The following is an 18,661-nucleotide window of genomic DNA, read 5'->3' on the forward strand; positions in this document are numbered from 1 at the left end:
GGTGCCCCTCAGCAGTGTGGGACCGAGGGCAAAGATTTCACCCCATAAAGAAACCTATACTCATTAACAGCCACTCCCCATTATTCCAGCCCTTGACAACCACCAATCTACTTTATTTTTATGGGTTTGCCTATTTTGGACGTTTCATATAAAGGGAATTTACAACATGTGGCCTTGTGTCTGGTTTCTTTCCCTTAGCATAATGTTGGTCAAGGTTCATCCATATTATAGCATGTATCAGCACTTCATTCATTTTTATGTCTGAATAATATTCCATTTTATTTTTCCATTCATGTCCATATTATCCATTCGTCTGTTGATGGACATTTGGGTTGTTTCCACTTTTTGGCTCTTATGAATAGTGTTGCTATGAACATTTGTGTACAGATTTTTGCAGACATTTGTTTTCAGTTCTATTAGGCATATACCTAGGAGTGGAACTGCTGGATCATATAGTAACTACATGTTTAAACTTGTGAAGAACTGTCAGGTTGTTTTCCAAAGTTGTTACACCATTTTACAATCCTGTTTAATTTGCTGAGCCTCAATTGCCCCATCTATAAAGTGAGGATAATAGGAGGGCCTGCCTCCTAGGGTTTTTATGAGAACTAAATGAGTAGATTCATAAAAACACTTATTGTTATAAATAACGTAATAAGTGTTCAATAAATGAGAGTAAATGATAAATCTGGATGGTGGATAATAATACTAATGTTATTTGAATTCATTTTTCAATTGTATTTCTGAAATTTATTTTAATTTATTAGATGAATCAAAATGTTTGGTGCTAAGAATTCATTCCTGCATGACTAGGAGTCGGATATGTCCTTGAAAGGAGTAGGAAAAGGCGCAGTTCCCTGCTGGCTTAGCCTTCTCTGTCAGAAAAGCACACCTGAATGGATGTGCTCTTCCCTTTTTTTGGAGTTTAGCATACTTATGCGGTGCTGCTCTTGTTACACCACCCTTCAGGATTCTTGATTCTCCGATTCTTCTTTCATTCAGAGGTGAGAAAACAGCCCTCCCAGTGGCTCTCCACCATGGCCAGCCGTCAGTTCTCACCTACAGAAGTCCTGGCGCCAGTGAAATTGAGTAAGAAATGGGAATACTGTCTCTTAAAAGGCAGATAAAGTTTATGCTGCAGGATTTTGGTCCAGGAGAAGGATGGCAAGAGCTCTTTGTAGAGGATTGACTTTGGAAAGGTAGATTATTGAAGTGCGTTAAAGTTGGAGATGGGGAGAAGGAAGCCACCTTTGTAAGTTTAAGGTTGTAAAAAGTCAGAATAATGCTGAGCACTTGCCATGAGCCAAGCACTGTTTTCAGCATTGACACATACTCCTTCATTCTTACAGCAACCCCCTGAGGGATGCGTGAGGTGTTATTCCCATTTTACAGATAAGGAACTGAGGCACAGAGCGGGTTAAGAGGTTAAACCTTTTGTAGAACTCTATTTAGGTGAGTTCCCCATTATCTCCAGAACTTTAACCACATCTAAAGACCTTAGCCCTTGGGTGGGATGGAGAATAGGAATTATCAAGTGCTTTCAACCATACACATGAATCCAGCAAACCAAATCCCTGCACACATTTTAACCTCCCACCCCCTCCAACTGGAATTCTTTCTCTCAGTCGAGGCTTATGTGTTGGGAGCCATCTGTTGTCACGTACTCCATACTTCTCTTCCCCTACAGTTTAGCTATGGCATGACCTTGGCCACAAGGTTCTGGAATTCTTCAGGGAGAGAGATGTTTTCTTTGCAAAAATTTATATTTTACTTTTAAAAGGGAAAGCATCAAGGGCCAGCCCCAGTGGCCTAGTGGTTAAGTTTGGCACACCTTCTTTGGTGGCCCAGGTTTGGTTCCCAGGCATGGACCCACACCACTTGTTTGTCATTGGCCATGCTGTGGCGGCAGCTCACATCCAAAAAAAGAGGAAGATTGACAGTGGATGTTAGCTCAGGGCGAATCTTCCTCAGCCAAAATAAAAAACGGGGTGTGAGGGGAAGCCTCTAATAAAAAGGTATTTATTATTTAGACAAAATTATCCCTAAATCCCACCCACTCATATCGTTTATTTATGTTAGTGGACATTCATTTTGTGATTTTTCTTTAACTTGTAACATTATGAGCTATTAGACTTTGAAACCTTTTTTAAACAAGTGCCTAAGGGTCCACTTTATTTGGAACTCCTAGGATATATCCAGATACATGAGGTCGATGTAGATACCTCATGCTTTTTAGAAAGTACCCTATTCTGCATCCAAGGCTGGTTCAGGTTGTTTGGAATGTTTATGAACACGAAGAGTGCAACTAAGCAGAGCTCAGAGAGTTCTCGTCTTTGGCTAAGAATCAGATTGTGAATCCATTTCCCAGTCTTTAGAGAAGCCCCTGTGATGATTTACCAAAGATAGAAACCACTTCCCTTGTCAGAACAGCACGCACTGAAGGTGGAGCTGCCTGGAAATAAGCAGAAGAGGGCGTGTGTGGAGGACAGCGGGGCAGGCGGGCCCTTGCGTGTGTGGAGCAGCGTTTGATGGCCGGATAAAGCCTGGTGAGAAGGGACAGGGAGTCCGCTTACACCAGGTGTGGGCGTAGCGTGGTAATGGGTGTGAAGAGCATTGACAGGTATGAAGAAAAGCACTGCTTGGATTCTAGGTTTGTTAATGCAGTGTGGGGAAGAGGTTTCTCAACTGCATATTTTAAATCGTTACATGATAATCTCAATAAGTCGTCTCATATTCCATGTGTATATAACCCTTAGTTAAAAAGCAAAATAAAAATGATTCTGTACTAGTTAGTGTACTTTTATTTTACATTTTTAACTAGTAGTAGGCAAAATCTACTTTCCAGCTCTATCAGAGCATTTTTACGTAGTGAAATTAAAGTATATTTATCAAAATAAGGTGTTTACCCCCTTATATTTACCAGCTATTATTCTTCAAATGGCATTTTATAAAAAACTATTGTGGGCCAGCTCGGTGGCATAGTGGTTAAGTTCGCACGTTCCGCTTCTCAGCGTCCCGGGGTTCGCCGGTTTGGATCCCGGGTGCGGACACAGCACTGCTTGGCAAAAGCCATGCTGTGGTAGGCATCCCACATATAAAGCAGAGGAAGATGGGCATGGATGTTAGCTCAGGGCCAGTCTTCCTCAGCGAAAAGAGGAGGATTGGCAGTAGTTAGCTCAGGGCTAATCTTCCTCAAAAAAATAAAAACTATTATGACATGTTCATATTTAGAACTGTAAAAAATATTCGACAAGTTCTCAGAGCTCAACATTCCACTCTTTCGTAAAAACTAAGAACTAATGTAAAACTTAAGACAAAATAAATAGTGTGACATTTATATAGTACCCCTACATATGTGGCATATCACTATAGTATTTCTTTCTTAAAACAATAATAGACTCCTGTAATGTGCTCAGCCAGTAGGATATGTGAAATATTTACCAAGTATTTGGTATATATTTATTCACTCAGCCAATATTCATTGACTACTCGCCATGGCAAGCCACTGTACTAGGCACCAGGAACGCAGTGGTGAGTGCCTGTGCTCCCTTCATTGACTCTTCTCAGAGTTCAGTGGGGAAGAGAGACAAGAACAAATTAACAAAAAGGAAAAGGAAAAATTACAAATTGTGGCATATGTTATTAAGCATCAAATAGACCATTATTAATATAGACTGTCCAAATTATAAAATGTTTTGTTTTCTTGCCTTTGTATTTCAGGGTGATATTTTGTTCCATAATAATTTTAAAAAGAGTTGATAGATTCAAACAAATTGTGTGTATACATTTATTTATGCAACAAAAGAAATTTACTGAATGCTCATGTGCCATGCACCATTCCAGCCCCAAGAAAAAGAGCTGGGAACAAAACAAAGCCATTTTGTTCATGGTGATTTCACCCTAGTGAGAAGTCGGTAAACCAATATATGATAAATGTCAGGAAGTAATAAATGAGATGAAGCAAAATAAAGAGGACAGAGAGTGACCAGAACATTATTTTATTTGGGTGGGCTGAGAAGGAGTCTCTGAGGAGATAAACGGTTTCTCAGCGTTTTCCTTCTTTTGTCTCTTGAGTCAATTCAGTTAATGAATTCAGGATGCAAGATAATTTTTGTGTCCCTTGGTATTGTTCACATATTCATTTAGAGAGCTATGGTGGGGTCCTTCTTCTTTCCAATTCCTTACCACTAAAAGGGATCAATACCCGAATTCTTTCCTTCCTCCTTTTATCATTCTTCCATACACTTAAATGCCTAAGCACCTTCATCCATTCATCCATCTCTTTACCTTTTATCTGAAAAACATGCTTTGACATCTGTTCCAGTTTTCCAGAATCTTAGTATGTGATTAATTTGATTAAAAATTATACAGTTAAATGTCTTCCAGATTTTTTATTATAACATGGAATTCCTTTTGGAGGGAGCTCTTTTATCCAAGTCTTTCTCCTAGTAAACTCTCAGCCATTGAAATTTGATGTCTTGGGTGATCTTACAGTGATCCCAACCTTAATGCCCAAAGCTCTAAATAAAATTGTACACCGCTGAAGTGTTCTATAGCATTGCGCAAGTCTGAAATAGGTAGCTGGCACCCACCCCGCGCTTGATTGTTGGCTAACTGACTTGTGCCATAAATAGCTCAGTGTTATGCGATCGGACAACTACAACCAGCAGAGGAGGGATTTTTGTTTCCTAATACACATGTGTCGTCTCGGGTATTCAGCAAAATCAAGGTCTAACGCGCTAGACCCTAACTGTAACATAGTTCTTAGGAGAATTGTGCAAATCAGTAGCCAAATCCTTTTAGATAGCATTCAAGATAGCCCTGCCTTATACCAAATTCCACGTTATGGATCATACTGTTAGACCAAGATTCAGTTTTAGTCCCCTCTGGGTACATGAAAATATTGTTGCTGCCACGATCTGGTTAATCCTACAGAGTTTCTACCATAGGAATTAGAAATCCTCAGGCGAGTCTGAGAAGGCATCATGGTCGTTTTATAAACCCATGTTTCTGAACGCAAGAGCCTGTTTTAAAAACCTACCCACTATTGGAATACAATGGTTCTTGTTTCTAACTCTTAGCTGGAATGTATTGTTTTTATGTCTAAAAGATTTTTGAGTGCTATAATTTAACAGAACATTGCTTCTTAAATTCCTTAGCAGTAACTCAGAAGGTGAACTTTGGGGTATTTTTCCAGATAAATCTGTGCCCTCTATGTGCAAAGCCTTGCTGCTTAGGAAACTAGTTAGAACACATAGAATTCAATCCATGTTTTAGATATTTTCACTTTTCTTTTACTGGGTCTTTTTCAAGATGGCAGTATGTTTATTGCATTTCTATATAGTCAAAAATACCACATCTAAAACAACTGATTTTTAAAAAAATCTCTGTGCTGATTGTCATTATTGTTGAAATGCTGCTTACTGTTGCTTCAAGTTTGGAACAAGAGTAAAGAATATGTCTGTGCTATCAGAGCTGTAGGCTGCTCTTCCCCTGGTGCTGGTTTTGCACTTTTGCTTACAGGACTTCAGTACGTTTTATAGTCAGACCTTCCTAGACCCAGTTACAGACCTTTCCACGGCCGCACTGAATGTTTGCATTTTGAAAACATTTTAAAGCTGAAATTCAGTTCAAGAATACTGATCTTTAGTTTACCAGAAGAACTTAAAAGCGTTTGTGTCTAGCTTTTATACTCTAGTGGATTTAAAAGGGGAAGGAAAAAAATCCACCCCAAACCACTGATTGTTTGTTTGACAGATTGTGAACCATGGCCGTGTGGATACAAGCCCAGCAGCTCCAAGGCGAAGCCCTTCATCAGATGCAGGCGTTGTATGGTCAGCATTTCCCCATTGAGGTGCGGCATTACTTATCCCAGTGGATTGAAAGCCAAGCTTGGTAAGTGAACAGGGTTTTTTCTATCATATTTTATGAAGCACAAGCATATTAAAGTTTGATTGGAAAGATAATATGATGGAGACTTTAAAAGTTGTACATTTAAAAAAATATATGTGACCCATGAAAATATATTTAACCCCATCTTAGATTTTACGGAGATGGAATAACTCAGGATTTTTACAATGGGACTTGTTGCTTTTAATAGTAAATTCTGGCTAAAAGCTTTGGAATATTGCTGCTGATCAAAAACAGTTAACAAATATATTTTGAGTGCCTGTACAGTGCCTAGCTGTGTTGTAGTCAGCAAAGTTCATTGGAAAAAATTAAAGCCTTTGTCTACAAAGAATTTAGTGCTTAGTGGGGCAGATAAGCTATGCGTATGCATATAATTTAATAAAATGTATTGTTGACACATTTAACGATGGAGACATTGACGTTTTTTAATTTGCATAACATACACATAAAGACTAAAAGACAGTACACCAAAATATTAACAATAATTACGTCTTGGTGGCAGATTTAACAAGCATGTTTATTTTTCTTATTTTCCAAATTACTATTTATATACTCAGGAGGGAAATTGTTTTTAAATTCTTTTAGAATTAGTACAATGCAGTAGACTGACGATAAAGCTTTTTCGTAGACAACGTTATTGCACACGGGCGGCGGGCTGTCACTGCTCTGCTCAGGGCCTGGGAGTGTGTTGGCTGGTTATGTATGTTACGTCTGGTTACAGTCTGATCTGACATGTTCCCCAGATACCTCAGGCCTCCACCCTTGTGGCCGGGGGCTCCTCTTGGACAGAGCCAGCGAGAAGCCAGCGTGTCTGCTACCGTTTGAGGAGGGCTGTGTGCCTCTCTGCTGTGTTACCTTGGAATAGTTGCAATCATGTGTCAGTAGCAGATTTCTGTTCAGAAACTAGCGAGCACCAAAGGAAAGCAATTTTCTAGGCAATTACAAAAATCTCAGCCTCGTGCAATTAAGTGAGGAAAAGAGGAGCTAAATGTGAGCATGTCACCTGCACCTTGCTTAGTGCTTTTCCATTTCCTTTTCATTTTCTTTTCCGTTTTAATGATTTGGAGGGTTCAGAAAAACATTAGCAGGAAGTTTCTCTTGGTTTAAAATTTCATTTAGATTTCCCATGTAGTCTTCTTACTGAACAAATGTGAAAAGACTTGTGTTGATGTTAAGGGAAACCTGAATTTACTTAGTTTTGGTTTTCTTAAGAATATGAAGACTTTAATTTAAAAAATCTTCAGTTCTTTATGTTTAAGCTTAGAAAGACCTTTTTTTTTTTTTAGCAGAAAATTAAGTTTACAAGTAGAAGAAGCAGTGCTTGATTTCCATGAGTTTTGCTCAGAGACTGGTTCTTCTCAAGAGTGCGTTCTTTAGATGAGGAGCGTAACTGCCAGTTGAAACAGAGGTGCAGGGCTGCTTCACTCTTTCCAGGCTTTTATCTAATACATAACGTTTACGTATTTAAAATTTGGCTTTCTCTGCTGCCTTCTCGAAGTGCCTATTTGAGCATATTATTTGATGAAGTACGTTATCAGTGTTTCGGTCAACCTGTTCGGGCCTCCACTTGAAGTGAGTTGCTGACTGACTTCAGGGGTTTAGAGATGACAGAGCTTTTAGCTTTCACCAGACCTCCTCTTTGGCTGCAGACCCAGTCAGCCGTAATTGAATGTTATTTCGATCTGACAGCTGTTTGGTTTCTTCAGTGAGCCGAGTTAAGTAATTTAGCACTGCCCAATAGCAATTGTTGCCTAAGTTGTTTAAAAAAAGAAAGAGAGTTGGGGGGTGGAGACTAGGAGAAGGAAGGGAGGGAGGGCAGAAGGAGGGGAGGGAGGAAGGGCACACAGAAGGATGGAAGGATGGAAGGAAGGATGGATGGACAGAAGGATGGGCGAAAGGGAGGAAGGATGGAAGGGAGAACTGGAAGGAGGGAGACCATCCAACCCCTGTGACCAGTTAAATGGATGTGAATTAATACAAAGTCCATAGAGCAGTTTCTCTGGTTCATTGAAAGACATAGTGTTTCCTACAGGTCCCAAATCTACACCTGGTGATATAAATATCTGACTTGTGTAAATACTTGTGGGCATCTTCTGTCTTAGTATCTCATTTCCAGGGCTCCTTAGAAATAGCAATATGGGGCCGGCCCAGTGCTGTAGTGGTTAAGTTCATGAGCTCTGCTTCAGTGGCCTGGGGTTCATGGGTTCAGATCCTGTGTGTGGACCTACACACTGCTCATCAAGCCGTGATGTGGTGGCCTCCCATACTCAAAGTAGAGGAGGATTGACACCGATGTTAGCTCAGGGCCAATCTTCCTCACCAAAAAGAAAGAAAAAGAAAAAGAAAGAAATAGCAATAAATGTTCCTTCACCAGTCTTCCTTAAGAAATATTCTATGTGGGGGGCTGGCCCCATGGCCGAGTGCTTAAGTTCGCGCACTCCGCTGCAGGTGGCCCAGTGTTTCGCTGGCTCGAATCCTGGTTGCGGACATGGCACTGCTCATCAAACCACGCTGAGGCAGCATTCCACATGCCACAACTAGAACGACCCACAACGAAGAATATACAACTATGTACTGGGGGGCTTTGGGGAGAAAAAGGAAAAAAAAATTCTTTAAAAAAATAGTCAAGCCAAAAATACACATTAAAAAAAACAAGAAATATTCTATGTGAAATTAGTAATACATAGAACTAGTCAAGTCTGGAAAAAACATGTGGAACATTCTTGACCTGGTGCCCCCTTACACTCTTGAGGGGGTAACTATAAAAAGGGAATTATCGGAGTTCTTATTTCCTTCACAGTACACAAAACAGTTTCCTTTTCCTTTTATTCCTAGAAGCAGATAGCATAAGTGCCAGAGCAAGTCAGGAGGAGGAAGGAGAAAGGGGAGTACATTGTAAAAAGGGAAAAAAGGAAGAAGAAAGAAAGAAAAAAGCTACTGTGCAGTCCACTAAGGTAGTTAGTAGGATTCAGAATAGATGAATGTACGCATCTAGTCAATCTGAATGGGACTGTTTCTGAAAATGTGCAGTGAGCATTATGACGAAGTCAGTGTTGCCAAAGGAGAAGTGTGATGCGTTGAGGCTGCATTTGTCCAGGCTCATGTGCATGTATGTATACATATGTATGTAATTTTTTTCCCCTAGGGACTCAATAGATCTTGATAATCCACAGGAGAACATTAAGGCCACCCAGCTCCTGGAGGGCCTGGTGCAGGAGCTGCAGAAGAAGGCGGAGCACCAAGTGGGGGAAGATGGGTTTTTGCTGAAGATCAAGCTGGGGCACTATGCCACGCAGCTGCAGGTGGGTGTGCTCTGGGCCACACTGCATTCTCGTCCCTAGGAGGGGCCCTTCCTTCGTTCAGTACTTTCTGTAGAGGTTGTCATTCTCTTCTTCAGGTCGGCATTGTTGAGTTCCGTATTATGTGTATCAATTCGTACTGTTTGGTTTTGTGATTGCAGCCACCTTTTTTAACTTTTTATTTGAAAATCATTTCAAATTTATAGAAATCTCCAAGATTTTGATACAGAGAATCTCCACATGTGCCCAGATTGACCTCTTATTAACATTTGCTTTATCATATTCTCTCTCTACACACAAACATTCTTTCATCACATTAGAATAGGTTGCATATACCATGTCCTTTTGCCCCGAATACTTCCAGTGTGTGTTTTCTAACAATATGAACCTTTTCTTACATAGATATGGTACAGTTATCAACTTAAATAAATTTAACATTGATACAACACTTTTAGGTAATCTTATATCTGTATTTTCATTTTGTCATCTTAATAGTGTCCTTTAGGGCATTTTTTTTTATGCAATCCAGGATGACATATTGCATCTAGTTGGCATGTCTCTTTACTCTCCTTTAATATGGAACTGTTTCTGAGCCTTTCTTTGTCTTTCATTACATTGACATTTTTAAGTAGTTCAGCTCCTCTATTTTTTAAGGATAAAATATACCTCATTTTGGATTTGTGTGATGTTTCCTCATGATTAGATTCAGGTTACATATGCCTGATCAGCGTTCTGAATAAGTGATGTGTCCTTCTCAGGGTGTCACATCTGGAGACACACAACATCCATCTTCCCCTCATTGGTGGCAGTAACTTTCATTGTCCAGTCCAGGTGGTGTCCACTTTCTTCTCTGATGTGGCCTTTTTGAAATTTATTTATCCTGTTTCCAAGCATGATGCCCTAGTACTTTAGGCAAATTAAGTTGCAAGAAATCAAATAATCTAACCCTTTTACTGTAATTGGCTTTCCTACTGTGTGTGTTTCTTATCCCCGTTGGTATCAGAGGAACGGCATTTCTCATGGTTACAGCATTGTATCTGCAGGAGTCTCCTCCATCATAAGATCTCGCGCTGTTCTCAGGTAGGTCAGGCCCATGGCACCGAGTGGAGCAAAGTGATGTGTGCTCTTGGATTCTTTCAGAACACATATGACCGCTGCCCCATGGAGCTGGTCCGCTGCATCCGCCACATCTTATATAATGAACAGAGGCTGGTCCGAGAAGCCAGCAATGTGAGTGTCCTGTGGGTATAGGGGGTGGAGTTGGGAAGTCCTTTCTTGCCCACCTCTCTGTGGACCCACCTTTGTCAGGGTGACTCAGTGTGCATCTGTTGGTATCTCTATAAACAGAGCATTGTCCCAAGGGGCACAAAAGAAATAGAAGACTGATCTTAACTGATTTATAACCTTGATGAGATTGCAACCGCAAAACAAGTGCAAAATAGTTTAACCCCAAATGAATAGTTTTTTGGGTCTTTTTTAAGGTTTTATTTTTCCTTTTTCTCCCCAAAGCCCCCGGTACATGTTGTATATTTTTAGTTGTGGGTCCTTCTAGTTGTGGCATGTGGGACGCCGCCTCAGCGTGGCTTAGATGAGCAGTGCCATGTCCGTGCCCATGATCCGAACCGGCGAAACCCTGGGCCGCTGAAGCGGAGCCCACGAACTTAACCACTTGGCCACAGGGCCAGCCCCCAGCTGAATAGTTTTTGAGTAAAGGCATCCTTATATTCCAGTGAGATTACTTAGGAAAGACTTCTGCTTAGCTGCCTCCCAGCCAGGTTTTGAATGACTGAATCAGACCAAATCACTTAAATGGCTGGATCCATAAAGGCTTTGTGGATGCCTCCCTTGTAACTTCATTTTGGAGTCTCCAGGACACCACATGGGAGAGGTTCGGCCTCTTCTCTCTTCCTTTAGTCACAAGAAGGTCTTGTTGAGGACACAGAAGATGTGTGTTCACACAGCCTTGTTCCCCACTGTGTCCCTAGCACCTGAGGGTCAGTCAATGAATGTGAAATGAGGGGTCATCATCAAAGTAGGAGAACCCAGGTAACTCCTGGGACGTGCTGAGTTCTAGTTTCTCCAAAGAGAATCCAGATGGACCTCGTCTGGGAAACTGGTGGAGGGCAGATCTGCAATAAAGTTTCTACTATGCTTCTGTCAGGTCACTTGTTTCTCCTCTTTTCCTACTCTACCCCAGTTCTCACAAATGATGTTTGCAATTCCTCTGACTCAAACTTTAGTTTCTGGGGGTCTCAGTTCAGTTGTAGGTGCTGGCATTGGCTTTTTCTCGAGATTAAGGCCTGAGGCTTTCTCCCATCCTCACTGCCCAGCCCACCGCTGCCTGCACTCTCACCCATCTGTCTCCAGGGTACATCCCCAGCTGGAAGTCTTGCTGATGCCATGTCCCAGAAACACCTTCAGATCAACCAGACATTTGAGGAGCTGCGACTGGTCACACAGGACACGGAGAACGAACTGAAGAAGCTGCAGCAGACCCAGGAGTACTTCATCATCCAGTATCAAGAGAGCCTGCGGATCCAGGGTGAGGCCCTGCGGCGTGGGCAGGGTGTGTCTTGAGGACGGGAGTGAGGGCTAGGAAGCTCAGGTTGGGTTGGAAGAGAACCACTTTTCCATTCAAAGGCATTTCCCTTCCTCTGGAGCGGCAGGGAATCACTTGCATTGAAGACAGTGCTGGGAGGCTGAGGCTTAAGTGGGGAAGACAAGCACCTGCCCTGGAGTGTGGGGTCCCATTCAGGGTGCCGCACCCAGGTTGCTCCTGGTCTGCTAGGGAGGACGTTTCCTCTTGTGAGAAGGGGCAAAGAGTCTAAGTTAACAGTCCCAGATGGTACTTCTGTACATAGTAGGCATTTTATAAATGCTGCTTTACTGAAATGTTAAACTCTCTAAGCAGGGACAGTATAAGGGCCAAGGGACTGTGTTTGTGGTGAAAAACTTTTAATGTTGTTTTGTGCAGTTATTCGGAGAGGCTGTCCTGGGGCAGAGCACACTAATGCACCTCAGTTACCCTTTATGGACAAAGGCTCCCCTTCTTGGGGTAAATCCTGCTTGGTACTTGGGTACAGAGAACTTCAGAGTCTGTCTTGAGGCTGTGGAGCACCACCAGCGCCCCCTATTGGCCTTGTAGGAAGTTGGCAGTGTGATGGTTTCCTCTCCCTTCCTCCACCACAGAATCTCAGAGAAGCCTCCATACAAACATACACATACACATACCGCCTGCTCCTCTGATACCGTGCATTTGGGCTCGATCTTAGAACTGTATTGATACTATTTATTAACTCTGTCTTCCCCAGTAGAATATAAATTCTTTAAGAAGGGACTGTGTCTTTTATCTCTGTGCTCTGAGGCCAGCACATTGCCTGAATCATAGTAGGTGTTGAGTGAATGTTGGTGGGATGGTTCTAGCATGTCTTCCGTCTGAATCCACCCCAGACGGACCCCAGAGAAAGGATGACCCTCTTCCTAGATTCAGGAACAGAAGATTTCAGCCTGTTAGTTCTACCCAAGGCTTGTGACTGGTTGCCAGTACTTCTGATCCTATATTTGGGTTTTCTGTTTCCTATTTATGAGTTTGGGTTTGGATTCCGGTTTGGGTTTGTACTCATTATGCAATGTCAGTTCAGTCCCATTTATCCAAGTTCACCCATCAGAAACCCAGACTATTGACCTGTTTGTGCACGGAAAGGCTAGGCTCCCTCCAGTGGAGCAGACAGTTGCCTCGCGTCTGCTGGCATCCTTCCCAGAAGCTTCTGCAAATTGCCAGGAGAGACTAATTGGGTCACTTGCCTGGGGAAGCTGGGCCCAGGTGTTGGGCTCACCACCACCTCCCTGTGGGTGGCAGGATTCCCGAGGCGGCCGTCCAGATTCCTCTGCCATGTTCCATGCCTGGACACTTCTCTTCCTGCTCAGTCCCCTGCGGTGCGATTGGAACCCTGTTTCTCAGTTCTCTTCTGGTTCTGGGCTTTTCCTGGCTGTGCAGAGTTGCTTTAGTCTGTCCCAGCTTGTGCATCCGTGGGGCAGGGCCTACGTCAATGTGACATGGCCCTCAGAGGCCTGCCAGGAACTTGATTGACCAAGACATGCTGACGCTCACATCTTCTCACGCAGCTGAGTGAGGACACTGGGAGGTTGGAAAGGCTCCTGGCAGAGGTGGTGAGCCCACGTTTAGGACAGTGTTACCGTTGGAGGGAGGGATGGGTTTGCAAGCAGGAGACAGTGCACAGGTGGCTTTAGCTGTGGAGATGTTTGATTCCTCCAGCTGGGTTATTGGTACCCAGGTGTCCTGCATCATGCTTTCCGCCTCCCTGTGTCTGAAGTTTGTCATAACAGACTTTTTGAAAATGGTGGTGAGGCCGCACTGACCCCCATTCCTGCCATTGATGAGATTCCTGTCAGCCCCTGTGGAAGGAATCCGCTCCCTTTCCTGAGAGAATCTTGCTGCTTTTGTGTCCTCAGCGGGCCCTGCACACTCTGTCCCCCTCTCTCGGAGTCTCCCCTCTCTCCTGGCTGGCCGCCTGGGCTCGAGGGGGCCCAGCCTGGACAGACATGTGAGGCCCCTCCCAGCACCTGGAGAGACGCCTTCTTCCCCGAGGAGGGGCTGGTGTGCTCCAGGAAATGGGACGGAGCAGCGGAGCGGGGCCTTCCCGCTGAGGCTTTGCCGTGTGAGGTGGGGCGGGGCAGCTGCCGTCTCCGTCACCCTTTAATGCCGTCCTGTAACCCATTAACCGCGAAGGACTGACTCTCACCCAGAGCTACACATGCCGGGCATTCTCTTGAGCATTTTCTGGCTCATCACTTGTTTACTCCTCACAGCACTCACTGAGCAGGTGCTGTGGTTCTCCTGTTTTTCACATGGGGAAACTGAGGCACAGGAGAGCGATGTGCCCGAGATCACCCATCTAGTAAACGGCGAGGGCACACTTCAAACCAGGCAGCGTGGCTCCCATCCAGACCCCCGTGTGGTGTGAGGAGGGCTGGGCAGCCAGCTGGATGGGCTCGGGTGGGACGGAAGGCCGCAGGGCAGGATTGTCCTCGGCTGTACCCCAAGCTTCTGTCTCCCCACTCCCTGGAGGGGAGCTCAGAGCCGGGAGGCCAGGGAGCGGAGCCCACTCAGCTCTGGGCACCCTTGGCGGCTAGAACCCCAACTTGCCCCTGGTCAGATGTGTCCCCTTGAAGGCCTTGTCTCCAGAACAGGTGTGTGTGGTTCCTCTGGGCTTCTTGCTGGAGGCTGGAGGCCGTGGTCATGGGTATCCTGTCCCTCCTCCAGCTCAGTTTGCCCAGCTGGCCCAGCTGAACCCGCAGGAGCGTCTGAGCCGGGAGACGGCCCTCCAGCAGAAGCAGGTGTCCCTGGAGGCCTGGCTGCAGCGCGAGGCCCAGACACTGCAGCAGTACCGCGTGGTGAGTGGGGTCTGCATCCCTCTCCTCCCAGGCCCGGAGGTCCACATCCCGGGCTGTCCAGGGGGCCGGAATGGGGCTAGAGCCAGGAAGAGAGCAGGACTCGGGAGAACAGGAGGCCAGATCTCTCTTTCCTGTGGGGGCACGTGCAGCAGAGCAGGTCTGGGCCGGAGCAAAGCGTGTGCCTGGGGCCTGGTCCCGGGCTCGCCTCCTTAGTGAGGGCCTGCAGGTTGTTGTCTGGGAGCCCAGAAGGGCCTGCTGTCCCCACCTCCCTCAGGAGCTGGCCGAGAAGCACCAGAAGACCCTGCAGCTGCTGCGGAAGCAGCAGACCATCATTCTGGATGACGAACTGATCCAGTGGAAGCGGCGGCAGCAGCTGGCCGGGAATGGAGGGCCCCCCGAGGGCAGCCTGGACGTGCTCCAGTCCTGGTAATGGGTGTGGGGGAGGCAGGCAGGGAGGGCCGGCGGGGCCGCGCAGGGGCTCAATGTGGTGCCACCAGCTGCTTGTTCTGCCTCCTGCATTTTCGTGTGCAGCGGGCTCGCTCTGTCGTGGGACAGGTCTTATTTCACCAGTGGTTCCAGTTCCTCATACAGACTTTGATGCCCCCAGATCACACCGTCTTCCCTGGGAAGGAGTCACTGTGTTGGGGAGCAGGGCAGGGCCGGGTGTGTAGAGTGATGGGCATGCTGGTGGGGCCCAAATCAGGGCGACTCCTGCTGTGTTTCTCTGTGTCTCCAGAAGGCAGGGCAGGTCTGCTCGCTCAGTGGGTAGAGTGGTGGCTAAGGCATGAGTCTTCCTGGGGAAGGGTGGAGCTGGGTGTTGGGGTTTCTCCCCAGCCTGAGAGCCTCCCACCTCTGGCGTGGGACATGGGGGTGAAGCCATTGTCCTCCCGTTGGCCCTGGGGCTGCTGTGCAGGTGTGAGAAGTTGGCCGAGATCATCTGGCAGAACCGGCAGCAGATCCGCAGAGCTGAGCACCTCTGCCAGCAGCTGCCCATCCCCGGCCCCGTGGAGGAGATGCTGGCCGAGGTCAACGCCACCATCACAGACATCATCTCGGCCCTAGTGACCAGGTGATGGCTGCGTCTTGGCCACACCCACCCCCCATGTGGTTGGCCTGGGGGAGGGAGGGGTGCTTTGCAGATGGGAACTCTCGCTTGAGTCCTTGTCTCTCTCTGCCTCACACCCTCAACCCCCTCCGTCCCCAGCTGCTGTGGCCTCTTGGTGTTGACCTTGCCCATTTTCTCTTGTGGACACTACAAGGGCTGCCCTCGTCCCCTGCGGCCCGTGCCAGCTGCTGAGGTCATTTCACTGCCTCCCCTCTCGCCATCTCCCCCGACTCTCAGCAGCCTCCCTGGGAACAGGGGCTGCGACACGGGCTCCTAAGTCACCCGCTGAGGCAGCCTCCCCATGCAGAGGGACCAGAGCGCAGTCCCCTGAGGCAGCATCTGGTCACTTGTGTTCCCACAGCACATTCATCATCGAGAAGCAGCCCCCTCAGGTCCTGAAGACCCAGACCAAGTTCGCAGCCACTGTGCGCCTGCTGGTGGGCGGGAAGCTGAACGTGCACATGAACCCCCCCCAGGTGAAGGCCACCATCATCAGTGAGCAGCAGGCCAAGTCGCTGCTCAAGAACGAGAACACCCGCAAGTACGTGCCCCTCCCCCCACCCCCTCCTCTTTTCGAGTCCTTGCCATAGAAAGACAAAGATCCTCTAAGAAGCTTTCTGGTCTCAGCTGTTTCAGTGTGGGAACCCCATTAGCCCTTCTGGCCTCTTCTGGCTCTCAGACTATAAAGGGGTTTTTCTATGAAGCAGTTATGATTTTGTGTCATTTAATAGGGATACATCCAAGGAAACTTCTTGTGTATTTTATGTATATTTATTTCTTGTATATTTTATGTAACTGACATTTCCTGTAAGTGATCTAAGTTTTTAACAACCTTCTTACATCCTCTATCCCAAATGTGTTTTCTCCCTGTGGGGCTGAGACGCTGTGGGATTAGAGCTGAGTCTCTCTGACTTGCAGTGATTACAGTGGAGAGATCCTGAACAACTGCTGCGTGATGGAGTATCACCAGGCTACCGGCACCCTCAGTGCCCACTTCAGGAACATGGTGAGGATGGGAGAAGAGCAAAGACAAACTTTCCCCAGTTGTTTGAGGGGTTCTTCATCTTATTTTTCTCCTTTGCAGTCCCTGAAACGAATTAAGAGGTCTGACCGTCGTGGAGCAGAGTCAGTGACAGAAGAGAAATTTACAATCCTGTTTGAATCACAGTTCAGTGTTGGTGGAAATGAGCTGGTTTTTCAAGTCAAGGTAAAGGCCTCCCTCAGTTGTGTGTGTGTGTGTACGTATGTACGTACTTTATGTCACAAAAGAATCGTTTTGATCACATAGTCTCTTCTGTTTGATTATTGATGAACAGAAAATGAGGAGACCTCCTCCTTAGAACTTAGATTCTTAGATTCTCTTGAGATACAAACAAATTATAACAAACTGGAATAGTTGGAGATACAGGTGGAGAAGGAATCAAGAGAAATGAGTTTGAGTTATGGTTATAGTTTTAGACATTGGTTACTTGCTATTTTTTCCCAGAAATGTCTCCATACTCTTTCTCTTTTCTCTCTCGTACTCCATGTAGCTTTCAGAAACTTATTCCATCCTTCAGAAGTATCTAAGCAACATCTCTTTTAAAATATGTAAAATTGAGCCCGCCTCTCGATGTAGTGGTTAAGTTTGGCATGTTCTGCTTTGGCAGCCTGGGTTCGTGGATTCGGATCCTGGGCACAGACCTGCACCACTCATCAGCCATGCTATGGCAGTGACCTACATACAAAACAGAGGCAAATTGGCACAGACGTTAGCTCAGGATGCTCCTTCCTCAGCAGAAAGAGGAAGATTGGCACAGATGTTAGCTCAGGTTGCATCTTTCTCAGCAAAAATGAATCAATCAGTCAAGCAAAAATTTCTAAGAGTGTGCCAATGTGAAAAGTCATGTTATTCCTGGAGCCTTTCAGATTCTGTACCTGAGGGTGACATTTACTGAAGCTTGAAGGGAGAATGAACGTATTGTGATAGAAAAAAAGGGAAAGGGGAAGAAAGTGTGGCTGTGGACACTGAGCCCTTCTCCTGTGTCTTTCTAGACCCTGTCCCTCCCGGTGGTGGTGATTGTCCATGGCAGCCAGGACAACAACGCAACGGCCACTGTTCTCTGGGACAATGCCTTTGCAGAGCCTGTAAGTGGATTCCTTGGGCCTGCGGGTCTTAAGAACTTGATGTAAACATGAATCTTTTTCATGTGTTATCCCCCAAAAAAGCATAGAAAAAAATGCTGTTTTCCTTAGCAGGAGGCAGAATAAAGAGGATGTGGAAAATGGAAAGAGCATGGCCTTAAAGTCAGGCCCAGGTCTGAATTCAAGCTCCACCGTTTCCTCACTCTGTGACCATGGGAAATTCTCTTTACCTGTCTGAGCTTAAGTTTCCCGGAAGTGTCTGCAACACAGGGATAATAATGCTCCATGGTGGTGTTAGGAAGATTAAATTAGGTAACGTGCGAAATGCTTGACACATAGTCAATAGTAAATATTATTTTAAATTCTTGGGTGAAACCCTGAATGGAATTTGGGACTCCCAGTTTCCTTTTAGAGGTTAGACCTCTCAGGAAGTTACTTTAGCTTACAAGTTGCTTCCTGTCTTCTTCCTAACAATAAATGAGGGTGACATTTAATGTCTTTTCCAAATTTTAGATTTTGTGATTCATCACAGGTCTCTCATGAAGAATGAGATGCTTTGTCTAGAGGAGTAAATATGATCCTGTGGGTTTATGCACCCGCATACTATCTGAATACCACTAGTGCGCTGCTTAATGGGCATTTTCTAAACATTTCCCTAGGCGAAATTCTACGTGTTGCGTATTTCCAGTAGAGCTTAGTCCATAAAAGCGTGATAAAAGGGTTATAGTTGTTTATTCAGGACATGAAAGTATGTCCTTCTTGAATGTGACTCTCATGTTAAGAGTCTTACTTAGGGGCTGGCCCCGTG

At 45.4% G+C, this 18,661-nt stretch overlaps 1 protein-coding gene across 8 annotated transcripts in view; it reads left to right on the plus strand.

Annotated features, from left to right (window-relative positions):
* Positions 1–18,661, plus strand: part of LOC103550391 (signal transducer and activator of transcription 5B) — a 68,349-nt gene that overhangs the window by 38,463 nt on the left and 11,225 nt on the right. For 5 of the 8 annotated variants that reach the window (XM_070561907.1, XM_070561904.1, XM_070561906.1 and 2 more), the window contains 11 exons: positions 5,758–5,895; positions 9,056–9,212; positions 10,350–10,439; positions 11,577–11,751; positions 14,494–14,624; positions 14,899–15,050; positions 15,538–15,693; positions 16,091–16,270; positions 16,648–16,735; positions 16,814–16,936; positions 17,764–17,856. In XM_070561907.1, the coding sequence (XP_070418008.1) occupies positions 5,768–5,895; positions 9,056–9,212; positions 10,350–10,439; positions 11,577–11,751; positions 14,494–14,624; positions 14,899–15,050; positions 15,538–15,693; positions 16,091–16,270; positions 16,648–16,735; positions 16,814–16,936; positions 17,764–17,856 (1,473 nt within the window). In that variant the 5' untranslated portion in view covers positions 5,758–5,767. Of the gene's footprint in view, positions 1–1,002; positions 1,090–5,757; positions 5,896–9,055; positions 9,213–10,349; positions 10,440–11,576; positions 11,752–14,493; positions 14,625–14,898; positions 15,051–15,537; positions 15,694–16,090; positions 16,271–16,647; positions 16,736–16,813; positions 16,937–17,763; positions 17,857–18,661 lie in introns of all 8 variants that reach the window. The other 3 variants (XM_070561910.1, XM_070561909.1, XM_070561908.1) reach the window with 2 other exon arrangements.

Source organism: Equus przewalskii, chromosome 10, assembly GCF_037783145.1.
Source record: "Equus przewalskii isolate Varuska chromosome 10, EquPr2, whole genome shotgun sequence".
NCBI classification, from domain to species: Eukaryota; Metazoa; Chordata; class Mammalia; order Perissodactyla; family Equidae; genus Equus; species Equus przewalskii.